The sequence below is a fragment of the Lutjanus erythropterus genome, chromosome 7 (assembly GCF_056507025.1).
Source record: "Lutjanus erythropterus isolate fLutEry1 chromosome 7, fLutEry1.hap2, whole genome shotgun sequence".
Classification (NCBI taxonomy): domain Eukaryota; kingdom Metazoa; phylum Chordata; class Actinopteri; order Lutjaniformes; family Lutjanidae; genus Lutjanus; species Lutjanus erythropterus.
In genome coordinates this window covers 23,130,590-23,148,743 of record NC_139323.1, presented here as the reverse complement: position 1 = coordinate 23,148,743, position 18,154 = coordinate 23,130,590, and the positions used below count along the sequence as shown (strand labels likewise).

The 18,154-nt window shown below is 39.3% G+C and overlaps 1 protein-coding gene across 1 annotated transcript; it reads left to right on the top strand.

Moving 5' to 3' along the window:
• Window positions 1–675: 675 nt before the first annotated feature.
• Window positions 676–15,654, top strand: alpi.1 (alkaline phosphatase, intestinal, tandem duplicate 1). The gene is made up of 11 exons (XM_084723239.1): window positions 676–840; window positions 1,505–1,630; window positions 4,836–4,951; window positions 7,599–7,773; window positions 9,745–9,917; window positions 10,200–10,334; window positions 10,439–10,514; window positions 11,473–11,607; window positions 12,851–13,042; window positions 13,318–13,434; window positions 15,306–15,654. Exons 1-11 carry the CDS (start codon window positions 744–746, stop codon window positions 15,578–15,580), a joined length of 1,617 nt encoding a protein of 538 aa, XP_084579365.1. The 5' UTR covers window positions 676–743; the 3' UTR covers window positions 15,581–15,654.
• The last annotated feature ends 2,500 nt before the right edge of the window (window positions 15,655–18,154 follow it).

Genomic DNA, 18,154 nt, shown 5'->3' with positions numbered 1-18,154 from the left:
GAAAAACCAGCCAAGTTGACTTGGTAAGAGAGGGAAAATATTGGGGTCTTTTAAATGCAAAAATCCAGAGGGGGGAAATGGAAATATGACCATTTTCCTGACATGAAAAGCAGAGCACATCAAGACTTAATCGTGATATTCTCAAGAATAGGTTGGACCTCATTCCCTTTCCTCCCTTGGACTGTTTTTCCAGGAGATGGGGGGGAAAGAAATGGAAAGAGACATGGTTATGATTTGTATCGTGATGGATGCCAACACAAATTGGGCAGCCATTTTTTTCTCTGCCTGTTAAAGGGGCTGCTGCATAGAAAGACCCATTATACATCTACCACATCAAAGGACCATTCAAATTTCTATCATACACACTTCAGAGTGGGGAAGCCAGGGAAAAAGAGGGAGAACGAAATTAAAGCAACCTTTAAAAACAATAAAACAAGGGTGGTGCATTTTCAGGATTCAAAGTGAGTAGAGGGGCTGCAATGCCACGGAGCTCTTGTGTGGTCCCAGCTTCTCTGTCTCTCTCTCTCTCTCTCTCCCGGCTCTTCCTCCTTCTCTCACATTTTCTCTTCCCTCTTTTGTGGCTCTAAGCCTATGAGCTGGCGTTGGCCCTTCCTTACTACACACCCAGTGGGGCTTTAAAAAGGCAGGGCCGGAGGTCTTAGCAGCCACACACACTCTCTGCCTGTGCCTCTGAAAGCCGGCAGTGTCAACCTCTCCAGCGTCCAGGTCGCTCCGGATTAGAGATGCAGACGCCACACTGCAGGGCCCCCAATCTCCTGTTCATCCTCCTCCTGGGCCCCATACTGCTGGCTGTGGGCCGGGCCACTATGGACAGCCAAGGTGAGGAGACGACAGAGTTATTATTGCTGCCTGCGGTTGGGATATTAGTAGCACTTTGCGGGCAGACAAATGGACTCAAGCAGGTAACCTCAACCTGGGAAAGGGTAAGTGTTTGAGGACAGTCTGTGCTTGACAACTTTGTCCATGAGGACAAACTCAGGTGTGTAGGTGTACTGGGAAGCTTGTGCACAAAAGCGTGTGTGAGTGTATTTTTTGCCTGTGTCTACCTGTTTATGTAAAATGTGGGATGGACTGTTTGTCTTTCCGTTGTTTTGGTCCGTGGTCGGAGGAATGTTCCTTTTTGACGTCCCCCACTGCGAGACTCAGTGGGCATGAATGAACAGAAACCCGAGTGTCTTCCTGACTGTTTTTGTCATTTTGACACCTCTTGAGAAACCTCTTCTCTTGTTTAACCCAAGGCTACATATAGTCCAGAGTGTCAGAAGGAGGCAGAGGGGGATGCATGAGTGTGAGGCACCTACAGACACACTTATATTCAACTGCAGCTTCTCTGCAAACACCACACACCCGCACATACTAAGCAGTCAATATCACACACATACCTGATCCTCTACCTGTGAAAATCTCTAAGATCCGCATCCATCCACACTCCACCCACACACACATCTCATTCTCTATTTATGTGTGTGTTCCCACGGAGCAGCGCTGTATGAACTGGAGAAGGAACCAGCTTATTGGGATGCTCAAGCCAGGGCAACACTGGATGCTGCGCTGAAACTCCGCCCTCGAGACCATCAGGCCAAGAACATCATCCTGTTCCTCGGCGATGGTAAGTCACGCTGTCATTATGGAGTCGACTCCAGCAAATATACAATACTGACGTGGTTGTGGTTGAAGTTTAAACAGAAAAAGCTACTGCTGTCAGCCTCAATGACAAATACAGTCCAATGTGCAATTCAAGACAATGCTCAATGTGTTCAGTTACAGTATGATTCCTGTCCTCAAAGACTGAGGAACTGTGTGAGCGATAGCGCCAGCGTGTGTCTAGATTTGTAAGGGCTGACAGTGGCCAGTGGTCGTAATAAAACTTTGGACAGCTTTAGTCATTTGTTCAAATGCCTAAAATTGATCATCTGGGCTTGACAAGGAAACACTTGGGGTTATGCGAGTAATGACTCAGAGGTAAAAAGGCTGAAACAGTGTGACATTTATAAGCTGGTTTTCTTTTCTAACAACAGCCAAGCAGTTTTATGTGCCAAAACTTAAAGCTGCACCGATGAATATTTTATATTAACAATGGGTGAAATGACAAAGAGTAATGCAAAAAGGGTGACTCACAGTGCAGCCCTGTCTCCTAGAAATTACACTCATAAACAACCGATTTCCAATAGCAAATACATTTTGAGGGAAACATAATGCTGACCAAAATAAGTTTTGTATTGGAAATGTTGATTAACTTACTTAACAAGTCTGAAAAATGTTGATAATGTACATATCAGTAAAATATTCTCTGACAATGTTTTTTATTTGTTTTTCACCATAATGCCTAATTCTGAAATACACTATCCAGTCATAGTTAGTGCAACATTATTCAAAAGTCAGCAGCGACCTGAGACAAGAGATTTTTTTTTGTAGTATTTGATTAAAATGATGGTCTTTCCCTCTCCCTTAATCAAAGTGCTTCTGTCACCTAATCATACCCAAATTCACAATATTTCCTGGTACCTTCCCACTGGCAGCTGAGGCATGCAGATGTAATGCCCTGAAGAGCAACATGTATGTGTCCTTTTTGGTCTTGGTGTTGTTGAGGATAATTTCATTTTCTGTGTCACTGCCTGATATACAATGACATAGGAAACCATCTGCTTGAAAGAATCCAGTAGAAAAACTGTTTTAGTTGTCTGAAGGTGATATCTTGCATTGGCTCTTTAATGAGGAGCAAGATTTATTGAAAATGCATGGCAAGTAAGACAAAGAACACTGTATCCAACATAATGTTGTTTCTATCATGGAAATTAAAGTTTTGAAATGCTCTGTTTTTTGGATATGAGGAATTGTATATTATTGATTTGTCATGTGGCCATCCTGGTTCTTGCTAAAGCCAATACAAGCTGGGCATGATACTGTGTATGGCAGTTAAATACATAACAATCAATCAAAATCAATCAATCAATCCTTATCTTAACCAAAGCACTTCTGTTGCAGGAATCTGGACATTAACTCTTGACTGTAGTCTTAAAATCTTGTAGTTTGTACAGCCTCCTCCTTGTGAATCTTGTTAATTGTGTTATTTAAATGTATTGTTTAAAAAAAAAACATTGTCTGTGAACAGGCAGGAATTATTTCGTCACCACAACATAAATATGAACAATATTTATTGGCACAAAAATGTAATTTCTATGATACAGATATCTTTATTTGACAGTCCCCCTTTGGTTCTCTTTGTGTATTTCACTTCATGGTCAAGTCACCAGCTGGCGTGTGAACACAGTGGAACATTTAGCAGCTAAAGAGCCCTGAGGAGGATGTTGCATGGTATTGACTGTCACCTATTTCAGTGTTTAGGTTGACAACTTATTGAGCTTGTATTGCATCGCATTTTTAGGAGCTCAAGAGGTAGCATGACAATGAGAATTTTGAAATTTTCTTTTGAGCAAACAAAAGTTATGTTTACATGCAGTGTTGCTAACCAGAACACATTGTGTGTAATATAGAAGTCTAACAAATGTGCTGAGTACATATTTTTCCGCACAAAACATTTGCAAAGTTGATTTTTTTTTTGTTTGTTTGTTTGTTTTGTTGATATTTTTGAATGTGCATTTTCTGCATCCAAGTTTTCTTGCCGTCTTCATCACTGCCTTTTCTGGCACATTATGTTTGTTGGCAGCAAATGATTCAAACAAAATGGGGTGCTTCTTGTAACTACTTGTATGTTTCTCCATGGCATTACTAGTGGTTAAATATTGGAAAGGTACTCAACAATCACAATTACCACAAGGTGTGGATGTCCTCCCTGAAGATCCACTCCTGACACGCTACATGTCTCTTCCTAATAACTGCCTGTACCATCTACCAAAGGGACCAGTATTGCCAGTTGGGGAAAGTTTCCATCTGGATGTGATTCGATTGGCAAATTTTTCACATTAATTGTCACTTGCGTGGTATATTTACAGCTGGTGAGGCATGAGAGTAATCTTTGTAGGGGGAGCTGTTTAAAGGCGCAGGGGTTTAAGAGTGTTTTTCCTGTTAACTACTTGAATATCTGCTTTAAATCAGACCTACTGAGTCACATTTCTGGGTGGTCGAGGCTGAGTCTTCTTTGTGCATCTCGTCCAGCAATGCCCTGCCCAGAGCATGTTCTCAGTTTTATGACCGGGATGTTAAAGGGAGAGTTGATTGCATCACAGTGGCATGGGGTGTGTAAAATATGGTTTTCCAAGTAAGCAGTGAAATCCAATAGTAGACCACTGGCAGAGATTAAACAGGTCCCTAAACTGATTTATAAAAATAAATCAAATGGTCGTGTTTTATGTAATATGCCCAATAGTTACATATTAGCGTCTTTACGTATGTTTATATGATACATGTTCTACCAATATTGGTCAGAATACTTGCTTGAAAGAGTCACTGTTGGTCTGTTTGATGATTTTGTTTGAAAATGTGGTTGTCCGAGAAAACCAAGGCCTTAAATGCCCTGTATTTGTGGCTTCCGCTGATGTAAACGGCCTTGACATGGTTGGACTTTGTTTGCTTAGAGAATTACAGAATCAAAATTTTCTGACAGTTACAGTCTGAACTTCTAGAATAAACACACTTCAATATTTCCGCTCTGGATTTTTGGAAACGTTTTCAGCTGCTTATTTCAGAACAGTAATAAGCAGCAAGACTTCACATAATGTGAATATGTTTAGAATATAGACGTCTAAATGATTGTTTCTTTAAAATATTATTCAGAATGTCAGTAGACTGAGATAAGGAAGCTACAAAAATGTATTGACCATATCTGTGACCTTCACCTGTCAATCATTGTCCAGGGATGGGCGTGTCCACGGTGTCGGCAGCTCGAATCCTGCGAGGTCAGATGGAAGGCAGATCAGGGGAGGAGACAATGCTGGCCATGGACACCTTCCCATATGTGGCCCTGTCAAAGGTGACAACACAACACTGTTGACCTGTAGCTTATCAGTTTGTCAGTGCGGATTACGATGCAATTTCTCATTTGAAAGATCCAGCAGAGTTTCATCATATGACTTCAGCTGTGTTTTATGAATTAAATATCATTTCTTAGAAAGACTATTCCACAATCAATGATCTTGTCTGTACTGGCATGATTCATTTACTACATGTGCCATTCAAAGCATTACCATTTAAATACTTGATTTTTATTTTTTTAACCTTGTTTGATCCTCAGTGACTGCCTGAAAATATTATTTTCAATAATCCTTTGGGCTATATGAATATAAATATAAACCATTTACCAATAAATATCTTCACATGTTCCTGGTCTGATTAACTTCTGCTATAACTTTTAATAGTGATGCTTTTTTTAACTTTGACATCTCTTTAAAAATATTTAATTTATACAATATTAGCTGATATGTACGTTAAAGGGGAAAAGTACAGTAATAATGGAAATGTGGTACTTTATCACTTTACACGTATACAAAGATACTATTAAAAAAAAATTATGTCCCTGCACTCAGTGACCTCTGAATTGTGTCCACACACACTATTAACACTGATATCAGTAGATGGACTGCAGGAATGAGCTCTGTTGTTAGATGTTGTGTGTGTGTGTGTGTGTGTGTGTGTGTGTGTGTGTGTGTGTGTGTGTGTGTGTGTGTGTGTGCGTGCGTGTGCGTGTGTGAGTGTGAGAGAGAGAGAGGCCAAAAGAGGCTAATACACTCAGGGAGGCCATTCACGTGTACATGTGCATGTATGTGGCCCACTGACATGATGTGCAAGTTTTAAGTCCAAATCCTTTTCGTTCATTTCATTCATAAAAAACACATGTATCTCTTATTATTTTACCATCTATCTGTTTATTAAATGTCATGAAGATGCACTGAGGACAATACAAAGTTTAAGAATTATTTGACATAGTCACAAAATGTCATACAGGATATCTGTCTGGACCTCATGCTTCAATGCATTGCAAAATACTGTAAAAGATTTTCAGACATTTTGCAGTTTAAATCAGATTGCAGCATTAAAATGTAAATAGAGAACCTGAACTAGTAGGGTCACATTAGAAGGAAACACATTGTAATAACAGAAATATAAATACTCTAAATACTGGTTACTTTCTCACTTCATATATACAGAATTAATTGATTTAAAAAGTTCAAATATAAAAAATATAATAACGTTGCCCCCAAGTAATATTTTGGCTGGTGTTGTCATACAATTCTAAATCAAAACACATACACATACATTGTTTGAAAATAACTTTTTAGTAGTAAGTAAGTACCATCCTCATGAAGTCGCAAAAACTACTTTGATGTGCATTTTTTAATTTGTGGTCAATTTGAAAATGTTATTCGTCACTGGGCCATGTGCCTGTGGTTACTTGGTAAACCAGTACAGTGTGACACATGGAGAGAGAATGAGAAAACAGAGACAGACAGCCAGAGAGAAAAACAGAGACAGAGATGCTCTGCAGATGAAGGGAAGTTTAGTTACCTAACTTATTTACACGCTTTGTTCTCTTAACGTGTTGCATCTTGCCTCATACCGTCCTGCTGTGACTGAAGTGGTCTTGTGTGTGAAAAGGTTTTCAGGGGATTTAGCTAAAATTAACACTTCAACGGAAAATGCTGACATTGTGGTATAAACCAGGTTTTAAACCTGGAAACTCAAATTGACAAAAGCCTTCTGGCCATGTAATTTAGGCTCTCATAATAGTACATAATAGAATAAGCATCTAAAAAGTAGTCTATTAGAAATTAGTTTTATTCCAAATTCCAAATATTGGCATTTACATTTTTGAACACTTTCCTGCTTTTGGGTTTAAATTGAGCATGTTTGTGTTTCGACATTTATTATGAAAATTACACAACGAATCATAAAAAAATATGTGACTGGGTGCAGCAAAACTTTTTTTTAATCGACTTTGACCTGCCTCTGCCTCTAACTAATTCAACAACAGCGAAACAACACTGTTATATCACTTCAGAGTCTTTTGACAAAATAATAAGCATTGCAGAAATCAATATCATTTTAAGTCTACACCATATTTTCACAACTTTACAAGGAACTGATGCCGTCATCTATTCTCTCTTCAAAACCACCAGACTCTTTAGATAAAAACAGTTCATGTCACATGACGTAGCATTAGTTTGGATCTGAACTAACGTGTTAAAGCACTGAAGTCACAGAATAACACAAATAAATTAACCAACTGAGGCAGCAGAAGTCCAGCGACTTCTGTGTCCTGTGAGGTAAAATTCCTGTTTTTGTCAAATAACTGTGGTGGCTTTGAAGACGGCATGGATGGCATTACATTGCTTAGCTTCTGTGTTTAGACTCCTCAGGGAGACGTTGAATGAAAAAAAAACATGTGAAATGGTATGCTGTTTTTGAGCTAGGTTTTCAAATAGTTATGACTTTTATTTATTCATTTTTTCTCATCACAATCAAATTGAAGTTGGATTCTGCGTCATGGGCTAGTATAATATCTCAATTACTGTAACCTAAATGTGTAGGAGAGTGTCTTAACCTATAGAATACAAAGTGAAATACAATTTTTGATATACATTTGGGCTGTCTTAAATGGTGTTTGTGTTTCTGCTGCACAGACCTACAGTGTGGACAAACAGGTAGCAGACAGCGCCAGCACGGCTACAGCTTACCACTGTGGGGTGAAGGCCAACGCGAAGACGGTGGGGCTCAGTGCTAATGCAGTGGCCTACGAGTGTAACACCACCTTCGGTAATGAGGTCTACTCAGTACTCCGACGTGCCAAAGCACAAGGTAAGGGCACTAAATGTCTTGGTTAAGTAGTGGGTGTGTTGTATCATGAAAAGGGCAACCAGTTTGAATTCTTAGCTCTTATCTCGAGATAATACAATGACCACCTTCATATAAAATACGAGGAATAAAACAATCATCTGATAAGCATGTACCCTGCTACTTAATGTCACCAGTTATGGTTCAATGTCCAGAATACAGCAAGGCCACTTAGGATATCATTTCATGTTGACCAGCGTTCACGTTTGTGTTTATGGTCATGTTGGCTTTATCATGTGTCTGAATGTATTAGGGATCATTAGTGCACTATAAACAATATGATCACTATGTGTAGTAACGAGATAGTTTATTTTGTTTATGTATTACCTTGCCAGTTTATAGTCTTTATGCATCTCTGTGTCATTATATCAGTGTACTACAGTGTAGAGTGATATATACAGTAGTTATGGCTACCTAGATAGCCACTGTATTGTGTTTAAAAAGCACTGTCGTATTTGTTTTGAGATTTTTCCACAAAGCTTTAAGTGAACTTTTAATTGCAGTTTCTAGGAGGCAGCATTTTATTGTTCAAGTTAAAAATCAAAGGTTGGAGCCAAAAAAGTTTTCCAGGGAAAAGTTTATTGGCATTTTAATTGAATTACTGGCAATCAGACCAGCAGAAACTGAAAGCTAGTGGAAAATTAAATACAAAATATAATGTAAATAGCAGAGATTTCCAGTTTTCACTCATTCATTGCTTTGTAAAAAAAAAACCAAACACCTCTTCCACTGGGCTTCATCACTTGGCCAGGAGAGATTCAGGGACCATGAATGACTGAGCCAGTGTCCCTTTTTTGAATAAGCAAACCTCCAGTGCGCATAAAAGATCCCACTGTCATTATCGCCGCCAGGCATGATCACATGACCGCTTGCATGTGTGCATATGTGTGAGTGAGTGCATGCATCAGCGATTAAGGGACCTGAAGCTTGTTCACAGCTAATCTTGAATACTGCTGAACTGATTAGCCTATTCTTAATTTGGGCAAATTCATGACTGCATGCTGAAGGACTTCTTTGATTCAGAATTTTTGAAAAACCCTTTTTTTAATGGAGACTAGCACAGCTTTGTCATAATGCCAGACATTATGTTTTCAGGTCATCCCATTCTTGTCAATGCAATATCTTAAGAACGCTTGCTTCATACTTGGCACAAATGACCACTTGGACTCATGGAAGAACTGATTAGTCAAAGGTCAAAGGTCAAGGTCCCTGTGACCTCAAGTCTGTCCCATTCTCATGAAGGCGAGGGAATGTCCTCAAACTTGCTATGAGTGTCCAGTTGGACTCAAGGATGAAGTGGTTAAATTTGGGTGGTCAAATATCAAGGTCGTAGTGACTCACTCAAGAATTCATGTGCTAATTAAGACAAAATTTCACACAAATATCTAATAGGATAAAATGATGAGGTGATGAAATTTTATATCCAAAGGCTCAAAGGACAGCTTCACAGTGACATCATAATGTTCAGCTCTCTATCTCTCCCTTTATTCTGTAAAAATAGTTTCTCACTGGAAAATATTTAATGGAAGCATGCATGTATAGTGAGAACTTCAATTTAGTCAAATAATACTCTTATTTCTTTTCATTAAAGTCCTTCACCACATATATCACACCACGTCTGTACAAAAATGGATGTAAGCTGCAACTTGTATGGTTTTGACTGCTCTTTTTTTTTTTTTTTTACGACCATTGACAGCTGGCCTTTCATTCTTCTTAACCAGCCAATAGGGGCCGCAAGTGAGCAATAGCTATTTCAGTTTGAATTCTTGTGGTGCAGTAGGTGCTTCACTGTCTGTTGTCTGGCGGAGATCTGCACTACACTAAGTTCACTCTTCTACTGTCTTAGCTGTTAATTTGCACCAGCGTCATGAAAAAAATTGCATGCGAATGCTTTAATAATTTTACTTCTCATTTGCATGATTCTGTGTCGTCCAGGTAAATCAGTTGGCGTAGTGACCACCACCCGTGTCCAGCATGCATCCCCAGCCGCTGCTTATGCCCACTCTGTCAGCCGCAGTTGGTACAGTGATGCAGATCTTCCTTTCGATGCTCGCAAACAGGGATGTGTCGACATTGCAACCCAGCTGGTCACCAACTTTGACATTGATGTATGTAAGAACAATTCTAATTGTCATATTTTTTAATACCAGAAAAAAGATATTTAATTAACTGGATTAAGTTACAGGCATAAACCAAAGATCTGTTGATCTTCACAAATCAAGGCTTGATAATGGCATAACCATCAAATTAAAAGAAAACTTAAACTGAAAAACTGAATTGTGGATTTGGAGAATCGCAAAACCTCTATTGTTAGGGCAGTATAACTCTTCAGAATAATGACCATTCTACTGTAATTATAGCCCGATGATTCTGTCTGATGTCCCTTTAAGGTGATTTTGGGGGGAGGGAGGATGTACATGACACCAAAAGGCACCCCAGACCCTGAGTACCCAACCTCCAACTCTCGCAAGGGTGACCGCAAAGACATGAGGAACCTCATTGACGTGTGGCTGAAGGCAAAACCAGTAAGATTTTTTTTTTTAACATATAAATTACATGATTTTTTAAAATATATTGCCATATGTTTTAAGATATGAATGCAAACGTCCTGTCCTGGTTTGTTTTCCAGAACAAGAAGTCACACTATGTTTGGCACAGGAAGGAGTTTGACGAGATTAATGTTAAAACTACTGACCGGCTCATGGGTGGGTATGCAGTAGATGTGTTTACACAGACAGATATCAGTTTGAGCGGGCACTCACAAGCTCACCAGAGTATATAAAACGTATACTGACACCATAAACATGGAACACAAGACTGATAGGCAGGAAAAAACATAATACATAAAATACTCTCACACAATATTTGCACCACTTTGTCTACACAACTCAAGAGTTTACAGATTAAGTTACTGAATCAAAATTATGAAACCTTCTTAGTGGCTTAGAAACAATTAAGTTATCTTACTGCCAGTTAGTTTACTGCCATGCAAAATAGTCATGACAATACACTGTAAATTCAGTTCGCTGGTATTATAACCTCTAACTACCATCATAAAAACCAAAGGGCATGGTTCTCGCTACGATGCAAATGACAGTAATACAGTAGAAATGTTATCGTTTTGTACAGATATACAGCTTTGATGTGTGTGTTACAAATGGGTGTGTGGCCTGGTAACTGTCTACTGTCTACTACAATTACATCCCTACACTTAGAGTAAGAGGTCACAGAAAAACAGGAAAGGTTTCTCCAAATGACAGAAATTGACCCTTTACAAGTCCTGCCACTTTTTGCTCTGTCCTCCAATAAGAGTCAAGCAAAACCTTGGTCAACTTTTTCCTTTCCTGCCTCCTGTACTTAGATATGTAATGTGCCAGACACATTTATGAATAAAGGGGAGACAGGATCTTGGAAATAACTTGGATTTTACCTGAAAATGTTAGCAAAGGCATGTTAGCTAAATAACAAGGTAAGTCTATGTAGTTTACACTTGTTCAGTTCAGTGATCTTCCTCTTACCTCTGTCATTTGGCCTTCAATATTGTGTTTTCTCTCACTCTGTTCTTTAGCTGACAGTTTAGATTTAACTCATAATTATCACCATGCCAAGGTACAGTGCCAAAGTCAATTTAAGATATTCTTTCCCTGTTTTCGGCGGTTTCAGGTCTGTTTGAGCCAAAGGACATGAGATTTGAGGTTTTCCGGAACAGCTCACGTGATCCCTCCATTGTTGAGATGACAGAGAAGGCCATCCAAATCCTCAGCAAGAATCCCAAAGGATACTTCCTCTTTGTGGAAGATGAGTACCACATAAAAATTCCCCCAATTTAAAATCTCACCAAGCACGTCCGTATTGGCATCAGTTATTAGCATTTTGGTCATTTATACCTTGAGTGACTTTGGTGGTAGTGCGTATTTTTTGGAGTTGGGTTGTATGAGTTACTTCCCATTGCCAGTATATTACATCCAATTTATGAAAGCAGCAGGGGTACCAGGATGGAAGCTGAGCTATGTACTGCCATAGACAGGGTCAGTAGCAAAACGTATTTTAGCCACTTTAAAAATCAGTTTAAGTCTACACTATATTCTGAGTGTTTTCAGTGCTTTACCTTTTGGTCAGACAGCCTTTTCAGACAGGAAACCGCCTGTATATAGGCCAAATGTCACTCTCCCCAAAGTCACTAGACGCAGAACACGGAGTTTCTGGTCTACCACTGACTCATCCAATTAATTTGTCTGTGTTGTGTGACTTCAGTGTTCTAAAAGGTTAGTTCGGGTTAACCAAAGTCACCAAAGCGCAGTAGAGCAAACTCCCATGTTCTGCAAGGTAAATTACTATTTTCAGAAGTCTGCTTTAGAGAAAGCGATATTTGGTGGTTTCCTGTCAGAAAAGGTTTCTGACGTCAAAGTAAAATGTTGAAAATATTCTAAATATAGAGTACACTGACTGACTAGTCATGTCTGGTGGTTTTGCTTACAAGTGTTGGACACTAGCCCTAACTCAGCGTGTGTCGAAGAGGGGAAACTGGAGAGGTTTTCAAGAACAGAGAATAGGTCAGTAGGTGGGTTAGCAGGGTTAGCAGCAGTCAGCAGGTCCCTTGGACCAGGTCTCGCCGGTTCTTCGGTTCAGTTTAGGCTGGTGTTGGATGGATCCCCTAAAATAGAAGAGCTGGTTCTCAAACAAAAGTCCTTGAGCTGGAAGATGGTTGAAGCTGAGCAGAGCTTTCCAGAGGCTGGTGTCTCAATAGTGCTCTTCACACCTGGAACTCGAGTGGGTGCGTGCATCTCAAAGTGATGTCATTTCCACAACAAACAGCTTAACCACACTTCATTATTATTTCTAAATGAAGACCAGTCCAAATGGTTTGGGGAAAAGGAAAAAAGAAGCACTATAACCCTCTGTCACTCTTAACAGTACACCCAAAATTATATCAATATACACTGATGATATAATAGTAAGTTTTGCTGCTGAATCTGTCCACAACAGTACAGTTCTTTTTTTGCGTGAGCTCTTATTCGCTTGTTTTGTGCTGTTCTGTTACGAGGGAGAATTGATCACGGCCACCATGACGGCATTGCCAAGCTGGCACTGACAGAAGCTGTGATGTTCGACCGAGCCATCCATCGTGCTGCACAGCTGACCAAAGAATCTGATACTCTCACTGTGGTAACTGCTGACCACTCCCATGTCTTCACCTTTGGTGGCAACACACCCCGAGGGAATCCCATCTTTGGTACGGTCCAAGGCACAAACACTTGAATGCAGTCTAGATTGAAAGAAGAAAGTGGTTTCAAATGCAAACCACAAGCGGAAAATAGCAGAACCAGCATAATATTAGGCGATTACATAATGTTTAAGATCGCAGTTATGTAACTTGTGTGTTAAAAGCTTCCTTTTTGTCTCATAAAGTGCATGTGAGTCTCTGAGCCCATCTTGCCTCTATGTTAGAAGATACCGTGACCAGTGTTTTATTATTACTACCTTCTCTACCATTATTTTGTCATTCAGGTCTGGCACCAAAGAAAGCTGATGACAAAATGCCTTTCACCAGCATCCTATACGCCAACGGCCCCGGTTACGTCCACATAAATGGAACCAGAGGGAACATCACAATGGTGGATTACTGTAAGCACAAACTAATGTCTTTCAGATGCTGCATTCGTCTGTGCTGATGTGTATACAGACAGCGTGAACTGATGTGGTTACGGCTGACTCATGCCCGTGTTTTTCTCTGGAAAGCATAGATGGAATTGTGTTTATGGCATTCATTGTGCTGTCGTCTCTTCTCTGTAGTGTACATGTAACTGCACTTAAAAAAGCTGCTTGTATTTCTTTGTGGAACACTGGACAGCAATGATCCAGTTCCTCCTCCTCTTGTTCTGCATCATTCGCTTTAGTCATTGCATTACATTGTGTATACTTGTCGGTGGAAATAATTCTATTCAGGGATGATTTGCCTTTTAAAACCCCCAGTTTATAGTCTTTTTGGATGGCATGGTGTCATTTTACTGTATGTTTTTGGAACCAGTGGTTGGGTCTCAACAGTGCACACTCATCTGTTACCTCAAGTAAACATGCAATTACAAGTGAGGGATTCATTTCTAAAACTTCATGTGTCCATCTAGACAAATATGAGGCACTGCAAACGTCAACACCTATATTCTGATGATTACTGTGAGGCCAAAACGCTATTGAACCATTTGTTAGTGAATGGGTACGATAGCCAAGAGAATAGAGGTTTCAAACAGATTTTTGCAAGAATCAAACCAGCAAACCACAATACTGCAATAGGAACCTCTGTTGAAATTGCAATTGTGTTACATCAGAACGTCAAGGAAACTTTACTTTTTCTAAGAAGGAAAAGTTTTGTAATCTGTTTGTACACTTCACTTTGGAAAAGTCAGGCAGTAAATGCTGTAATTTTATCAAAAGGACTTAAATTACCTTCTGGGTTTTGAAAATGTTGTAATTAAGTTTAATGTGGTAAATTACACAAGATTTACAAAAACATTTTAAGGGTGAAAACAGCCACAAAAACATCTATGTGGCAAATGTAATGTTGAAGCTATCCAAAGATGATGTCTGGTGTGGGCCTTGTTTGAACTGTCCAGTGCAATCTGCTGTAATAAAGACACTTCACTAATATCAAGTTGTCAACAGTAGGATTTTAGTCAAATACACTTCATTTATATGGCGCAGTGCTGTGAGAAAACAGTGATATTTATCATGTGAATAATCTGCTCGTAGGCAGGGGTGGAAGTAACAAATTACAGCTACTCTTTATTGTATAATTAAAGTCTGTGTATAGGAAAAAAGGAGCTTTCCTCAGAAACATAGTTGCTGAAAACATGTTCAAACACTTCTAGACGATTGACGAACATGTGTTAAGTGACTCTCTCGGTACAAATCAGAAGAAAGAAAATACCATGCTGTCACCGTCTTCTGGCTCTGGCGTCTCAAACAAATGTGGACACGTCCAATAAGGCTGCTAGATGGAGTGTTTTTAGGTCGGTTTTAGGTCGTAGTGGCGTGGGTGGAGTGAACATACCCCCAGTGTTTCACAACACTTTGCAAACTATGCTGAATAATTTGTTTTTTCTTTATTTCTATGACTTATTATATATTCAACCAATACACTATATATTATAAATAAATCTACCTTGTATGTATTTGTATTACACTATGTAATGTACTGGATAGGCCTAGAATTAGATTTTGAGAGGGATACTTTTACTTATGTATTTTTTTAACACTGATAGTATTACTTCTAGTCAAGTAATATTTCAGTAATGTAACAGTATGAGTTTTCAGTGCTCTTTCCATCACTGCTTGTGGGTGACACAGTCACAGTGAAAAATAAAGTTAATCTGGTTTGACATCATGGTTAACTTGTGGTGAAATAGTCTATAAAAGCATCTGTTTTGTTTCAACAGTTGATGATCAAAGCAGAGAATTTCCTACAACAGTGTTTTGTTAAACTGCTCATTTCTCTGCAGACGATGAGGAGTACATGCAGCAGGCTGCCGTCCCACTGGATGCTGAGACACACGGCGGGGAGGATGTGGCCATCTACGCCAAAGGCCCGATGGCTCACCTGTTCCACGGGGTGAAAGAGCAGAACTACGTAGCACACGTCATGGCCTACGCTGCCTGCTTAGAGCCCTACACAAACTGTCCTCCTCACCCCCACAGCCACACCTCAAGCGGGGCGGTGAACAAACCCTCGAGCCTCCTGTTTGGCCTGCTTGTACTCCTTTGTTTACTCAGATGACCCCAAACACACACACACACACACACACCTACACAATTACATTGTATGCACGCTGCAATACAGACACCTCATGCACTGCATAGAATACATACACACTCATTCACTGTATGCACACAGGTTCAAGTTCAAGTTGGAAGGCAGGGATAAACAATACTGTATGTGTTAAAGGGATAGTTAAGATTATTTGATGTGGAGTTGTATGAGGTACAACCTCCATCTAATAATCCAAACTATCCCTTTAACAGAAATATACTCACATGCATCCTGATTACAGTGTACATTCACATGAGCTTGTAACCTAGAATGCAGGACAAATGCAGGCTTAAACATGCATGTAGTAGCTCTTAAATATAGATAATGACACAAACTAACAAGCAGGCAGGTTTTGCAGGCTACAACATACAAACAAATACAAATATACAAACATGAACCTTACATCACACACAGAACACATGAATGCCAGTTTAAGTCATCAGCATTTACTTAATAAGGTCTATTTAAAATCTGTAGCCTATCTGCAACATGACTACTAACTTGCACTAGCTAGTTCTGTCAATAGTTAGATTTTTGTCCTCTTCTTATTTTCAAAAGCAAAACACAAACACTGCTAACACTCAGACATTTGCAAGGAGTCGTCATACACTAGTTAAACATTCATTCATGGCTTTAGCCAGAATAACTTGAAACAAGCAAGCAGCTTCAAGAGGGCTCACTGTTTACTTGCGGACACTTAGACACACAGGGACACACAGCTGTTGATGTACATGATCGTCGCTGTCCGGATGGAATAAATGATTATATGATGGTGCCATACCCAGGTGCAACACCCACAGACCTTACAGAAATAATAAAGATGCTGTACCTCTTTCAGGAGTGTAAAATATGTAGCTTTTTTATTAAGTTTGTATCCTGACCTCATTGGCTCCAAATCTGTTTTCTGTCAGATTATCCGTCACTTGATATGTAATCTATTTGAACTGTACATGAATGTATTTTATATGCAAATATTGTATGTATTTTTATACTGTGTTTTTGCAAATGTTACTTAAATAAGGATGAAGAAAATCACGTCTTCTTGGTGAGTCTGTTCTCCAATTCATTTAATAGCATTTATTATAGGTAACACCTTATTTCATTGGCTCTTTCATTTCATAAAGATTTCCTAAAAACAAATTGACTTGCTGATTTTTATAGAAAGAAATATTCAAGAAAGAGCTGAATGTATGAATGAATGTGTATAAAATTTAAACATTGAAAACAGCATTTCGCCTCTAGGCCTCAACAAATGCAAGTATTTGACACAGTGGAATCATCCCATTGTAGTGGGTTTCCAAATTTCCAAAATCCACTCACATTGGAAACCCTGGATATATAACAAATTGACCCTTCCTAAGTTCCGCCTCTTTTCCTGTAAAATGACATCAGCCATAGGCCATAGTCATCATGTGGGTTGGGGTCATCGTCTCTCATACAAGAGATTTCTTTGATTTCTAGCTGATTTATGGGGAGGTCCAGGTATTTAACCTCTGTGGGGTCAATGACACCTCGAGAAGGATGTGAGTCATGGTCCATGAGTCACATACTGGAGAGGTCTCTTAGATGAGAGGCACGTTGTCTTTAAGAATCTACACATGTCCAGTTGCCCACGCTAACCCTTAGCAAATACCATGACCTGGATGACTGAGAATCTTCACAGACATTGGCTAAGGTTAGCAAAATGCTAGCTAACTACTTAGCTAACTAACTATTGATTGTAGATTACATAGCTAGCTAGCATTAACGTTAGCTATGTGAATATATATGGCTTTTACAGGTCCAGCAACATCTTTTTACCATCTTCAAAATTTGGTCTTCCTTTCAGCATAAGACAAGCCTATCACATAACATATAAAAGCACAACAGGAAGCATTTTTTTCCCCAGGGTGGTGAAATCATAATCCACTCTACTCTGACTCTGATTGGCTATTACTCGTTGCCTTGGTTGGTTGGTTTGGGTTATCTGGGTTGGGTAGGTTTGTAAACTGTCATATTGCAATGCAATATTTCTACAGTAGCCTTGAACAGACAAACCAAACATTGGCTCTAGATACAGCCTTTCACATTTTTCTTGACTTTTGCAGCTAGCACAGGTTCACGCTTAGAATGGGAGAGTGAGATGAAGTGTTTGCAAATTGCAAACACTGGTTCTTTAAGTTGATTCTGTATATCCTTGCAACAGAGTCTGTGAAAAGCTCTATTGCTGCATTGTCATATACTTTAATTATTTTTTTGCAAATTAATGTAATCTCATTTATTTGTTCATAGTCAGTTCTCTTCCGGTCTTTCTGATATTATGCTTATTCTGCAAAAAAAAACCTTTTGCTGTAATAAATCCAACTGCTGATACAGGAAAAAAACTATGTGACCTTGTGATGGTCTGTCTGAACCACAAGGCCAGTCAATGTGAGAGTGCTGAGGGTTTTCAAACACACTGCTGCAGCACACCACACAGATGTACAGACAGACCCACCTCTACACACACAAACTCACATGCTATCAATTAATTCTGGCACAAATTTAAATAAACAGTTGTTC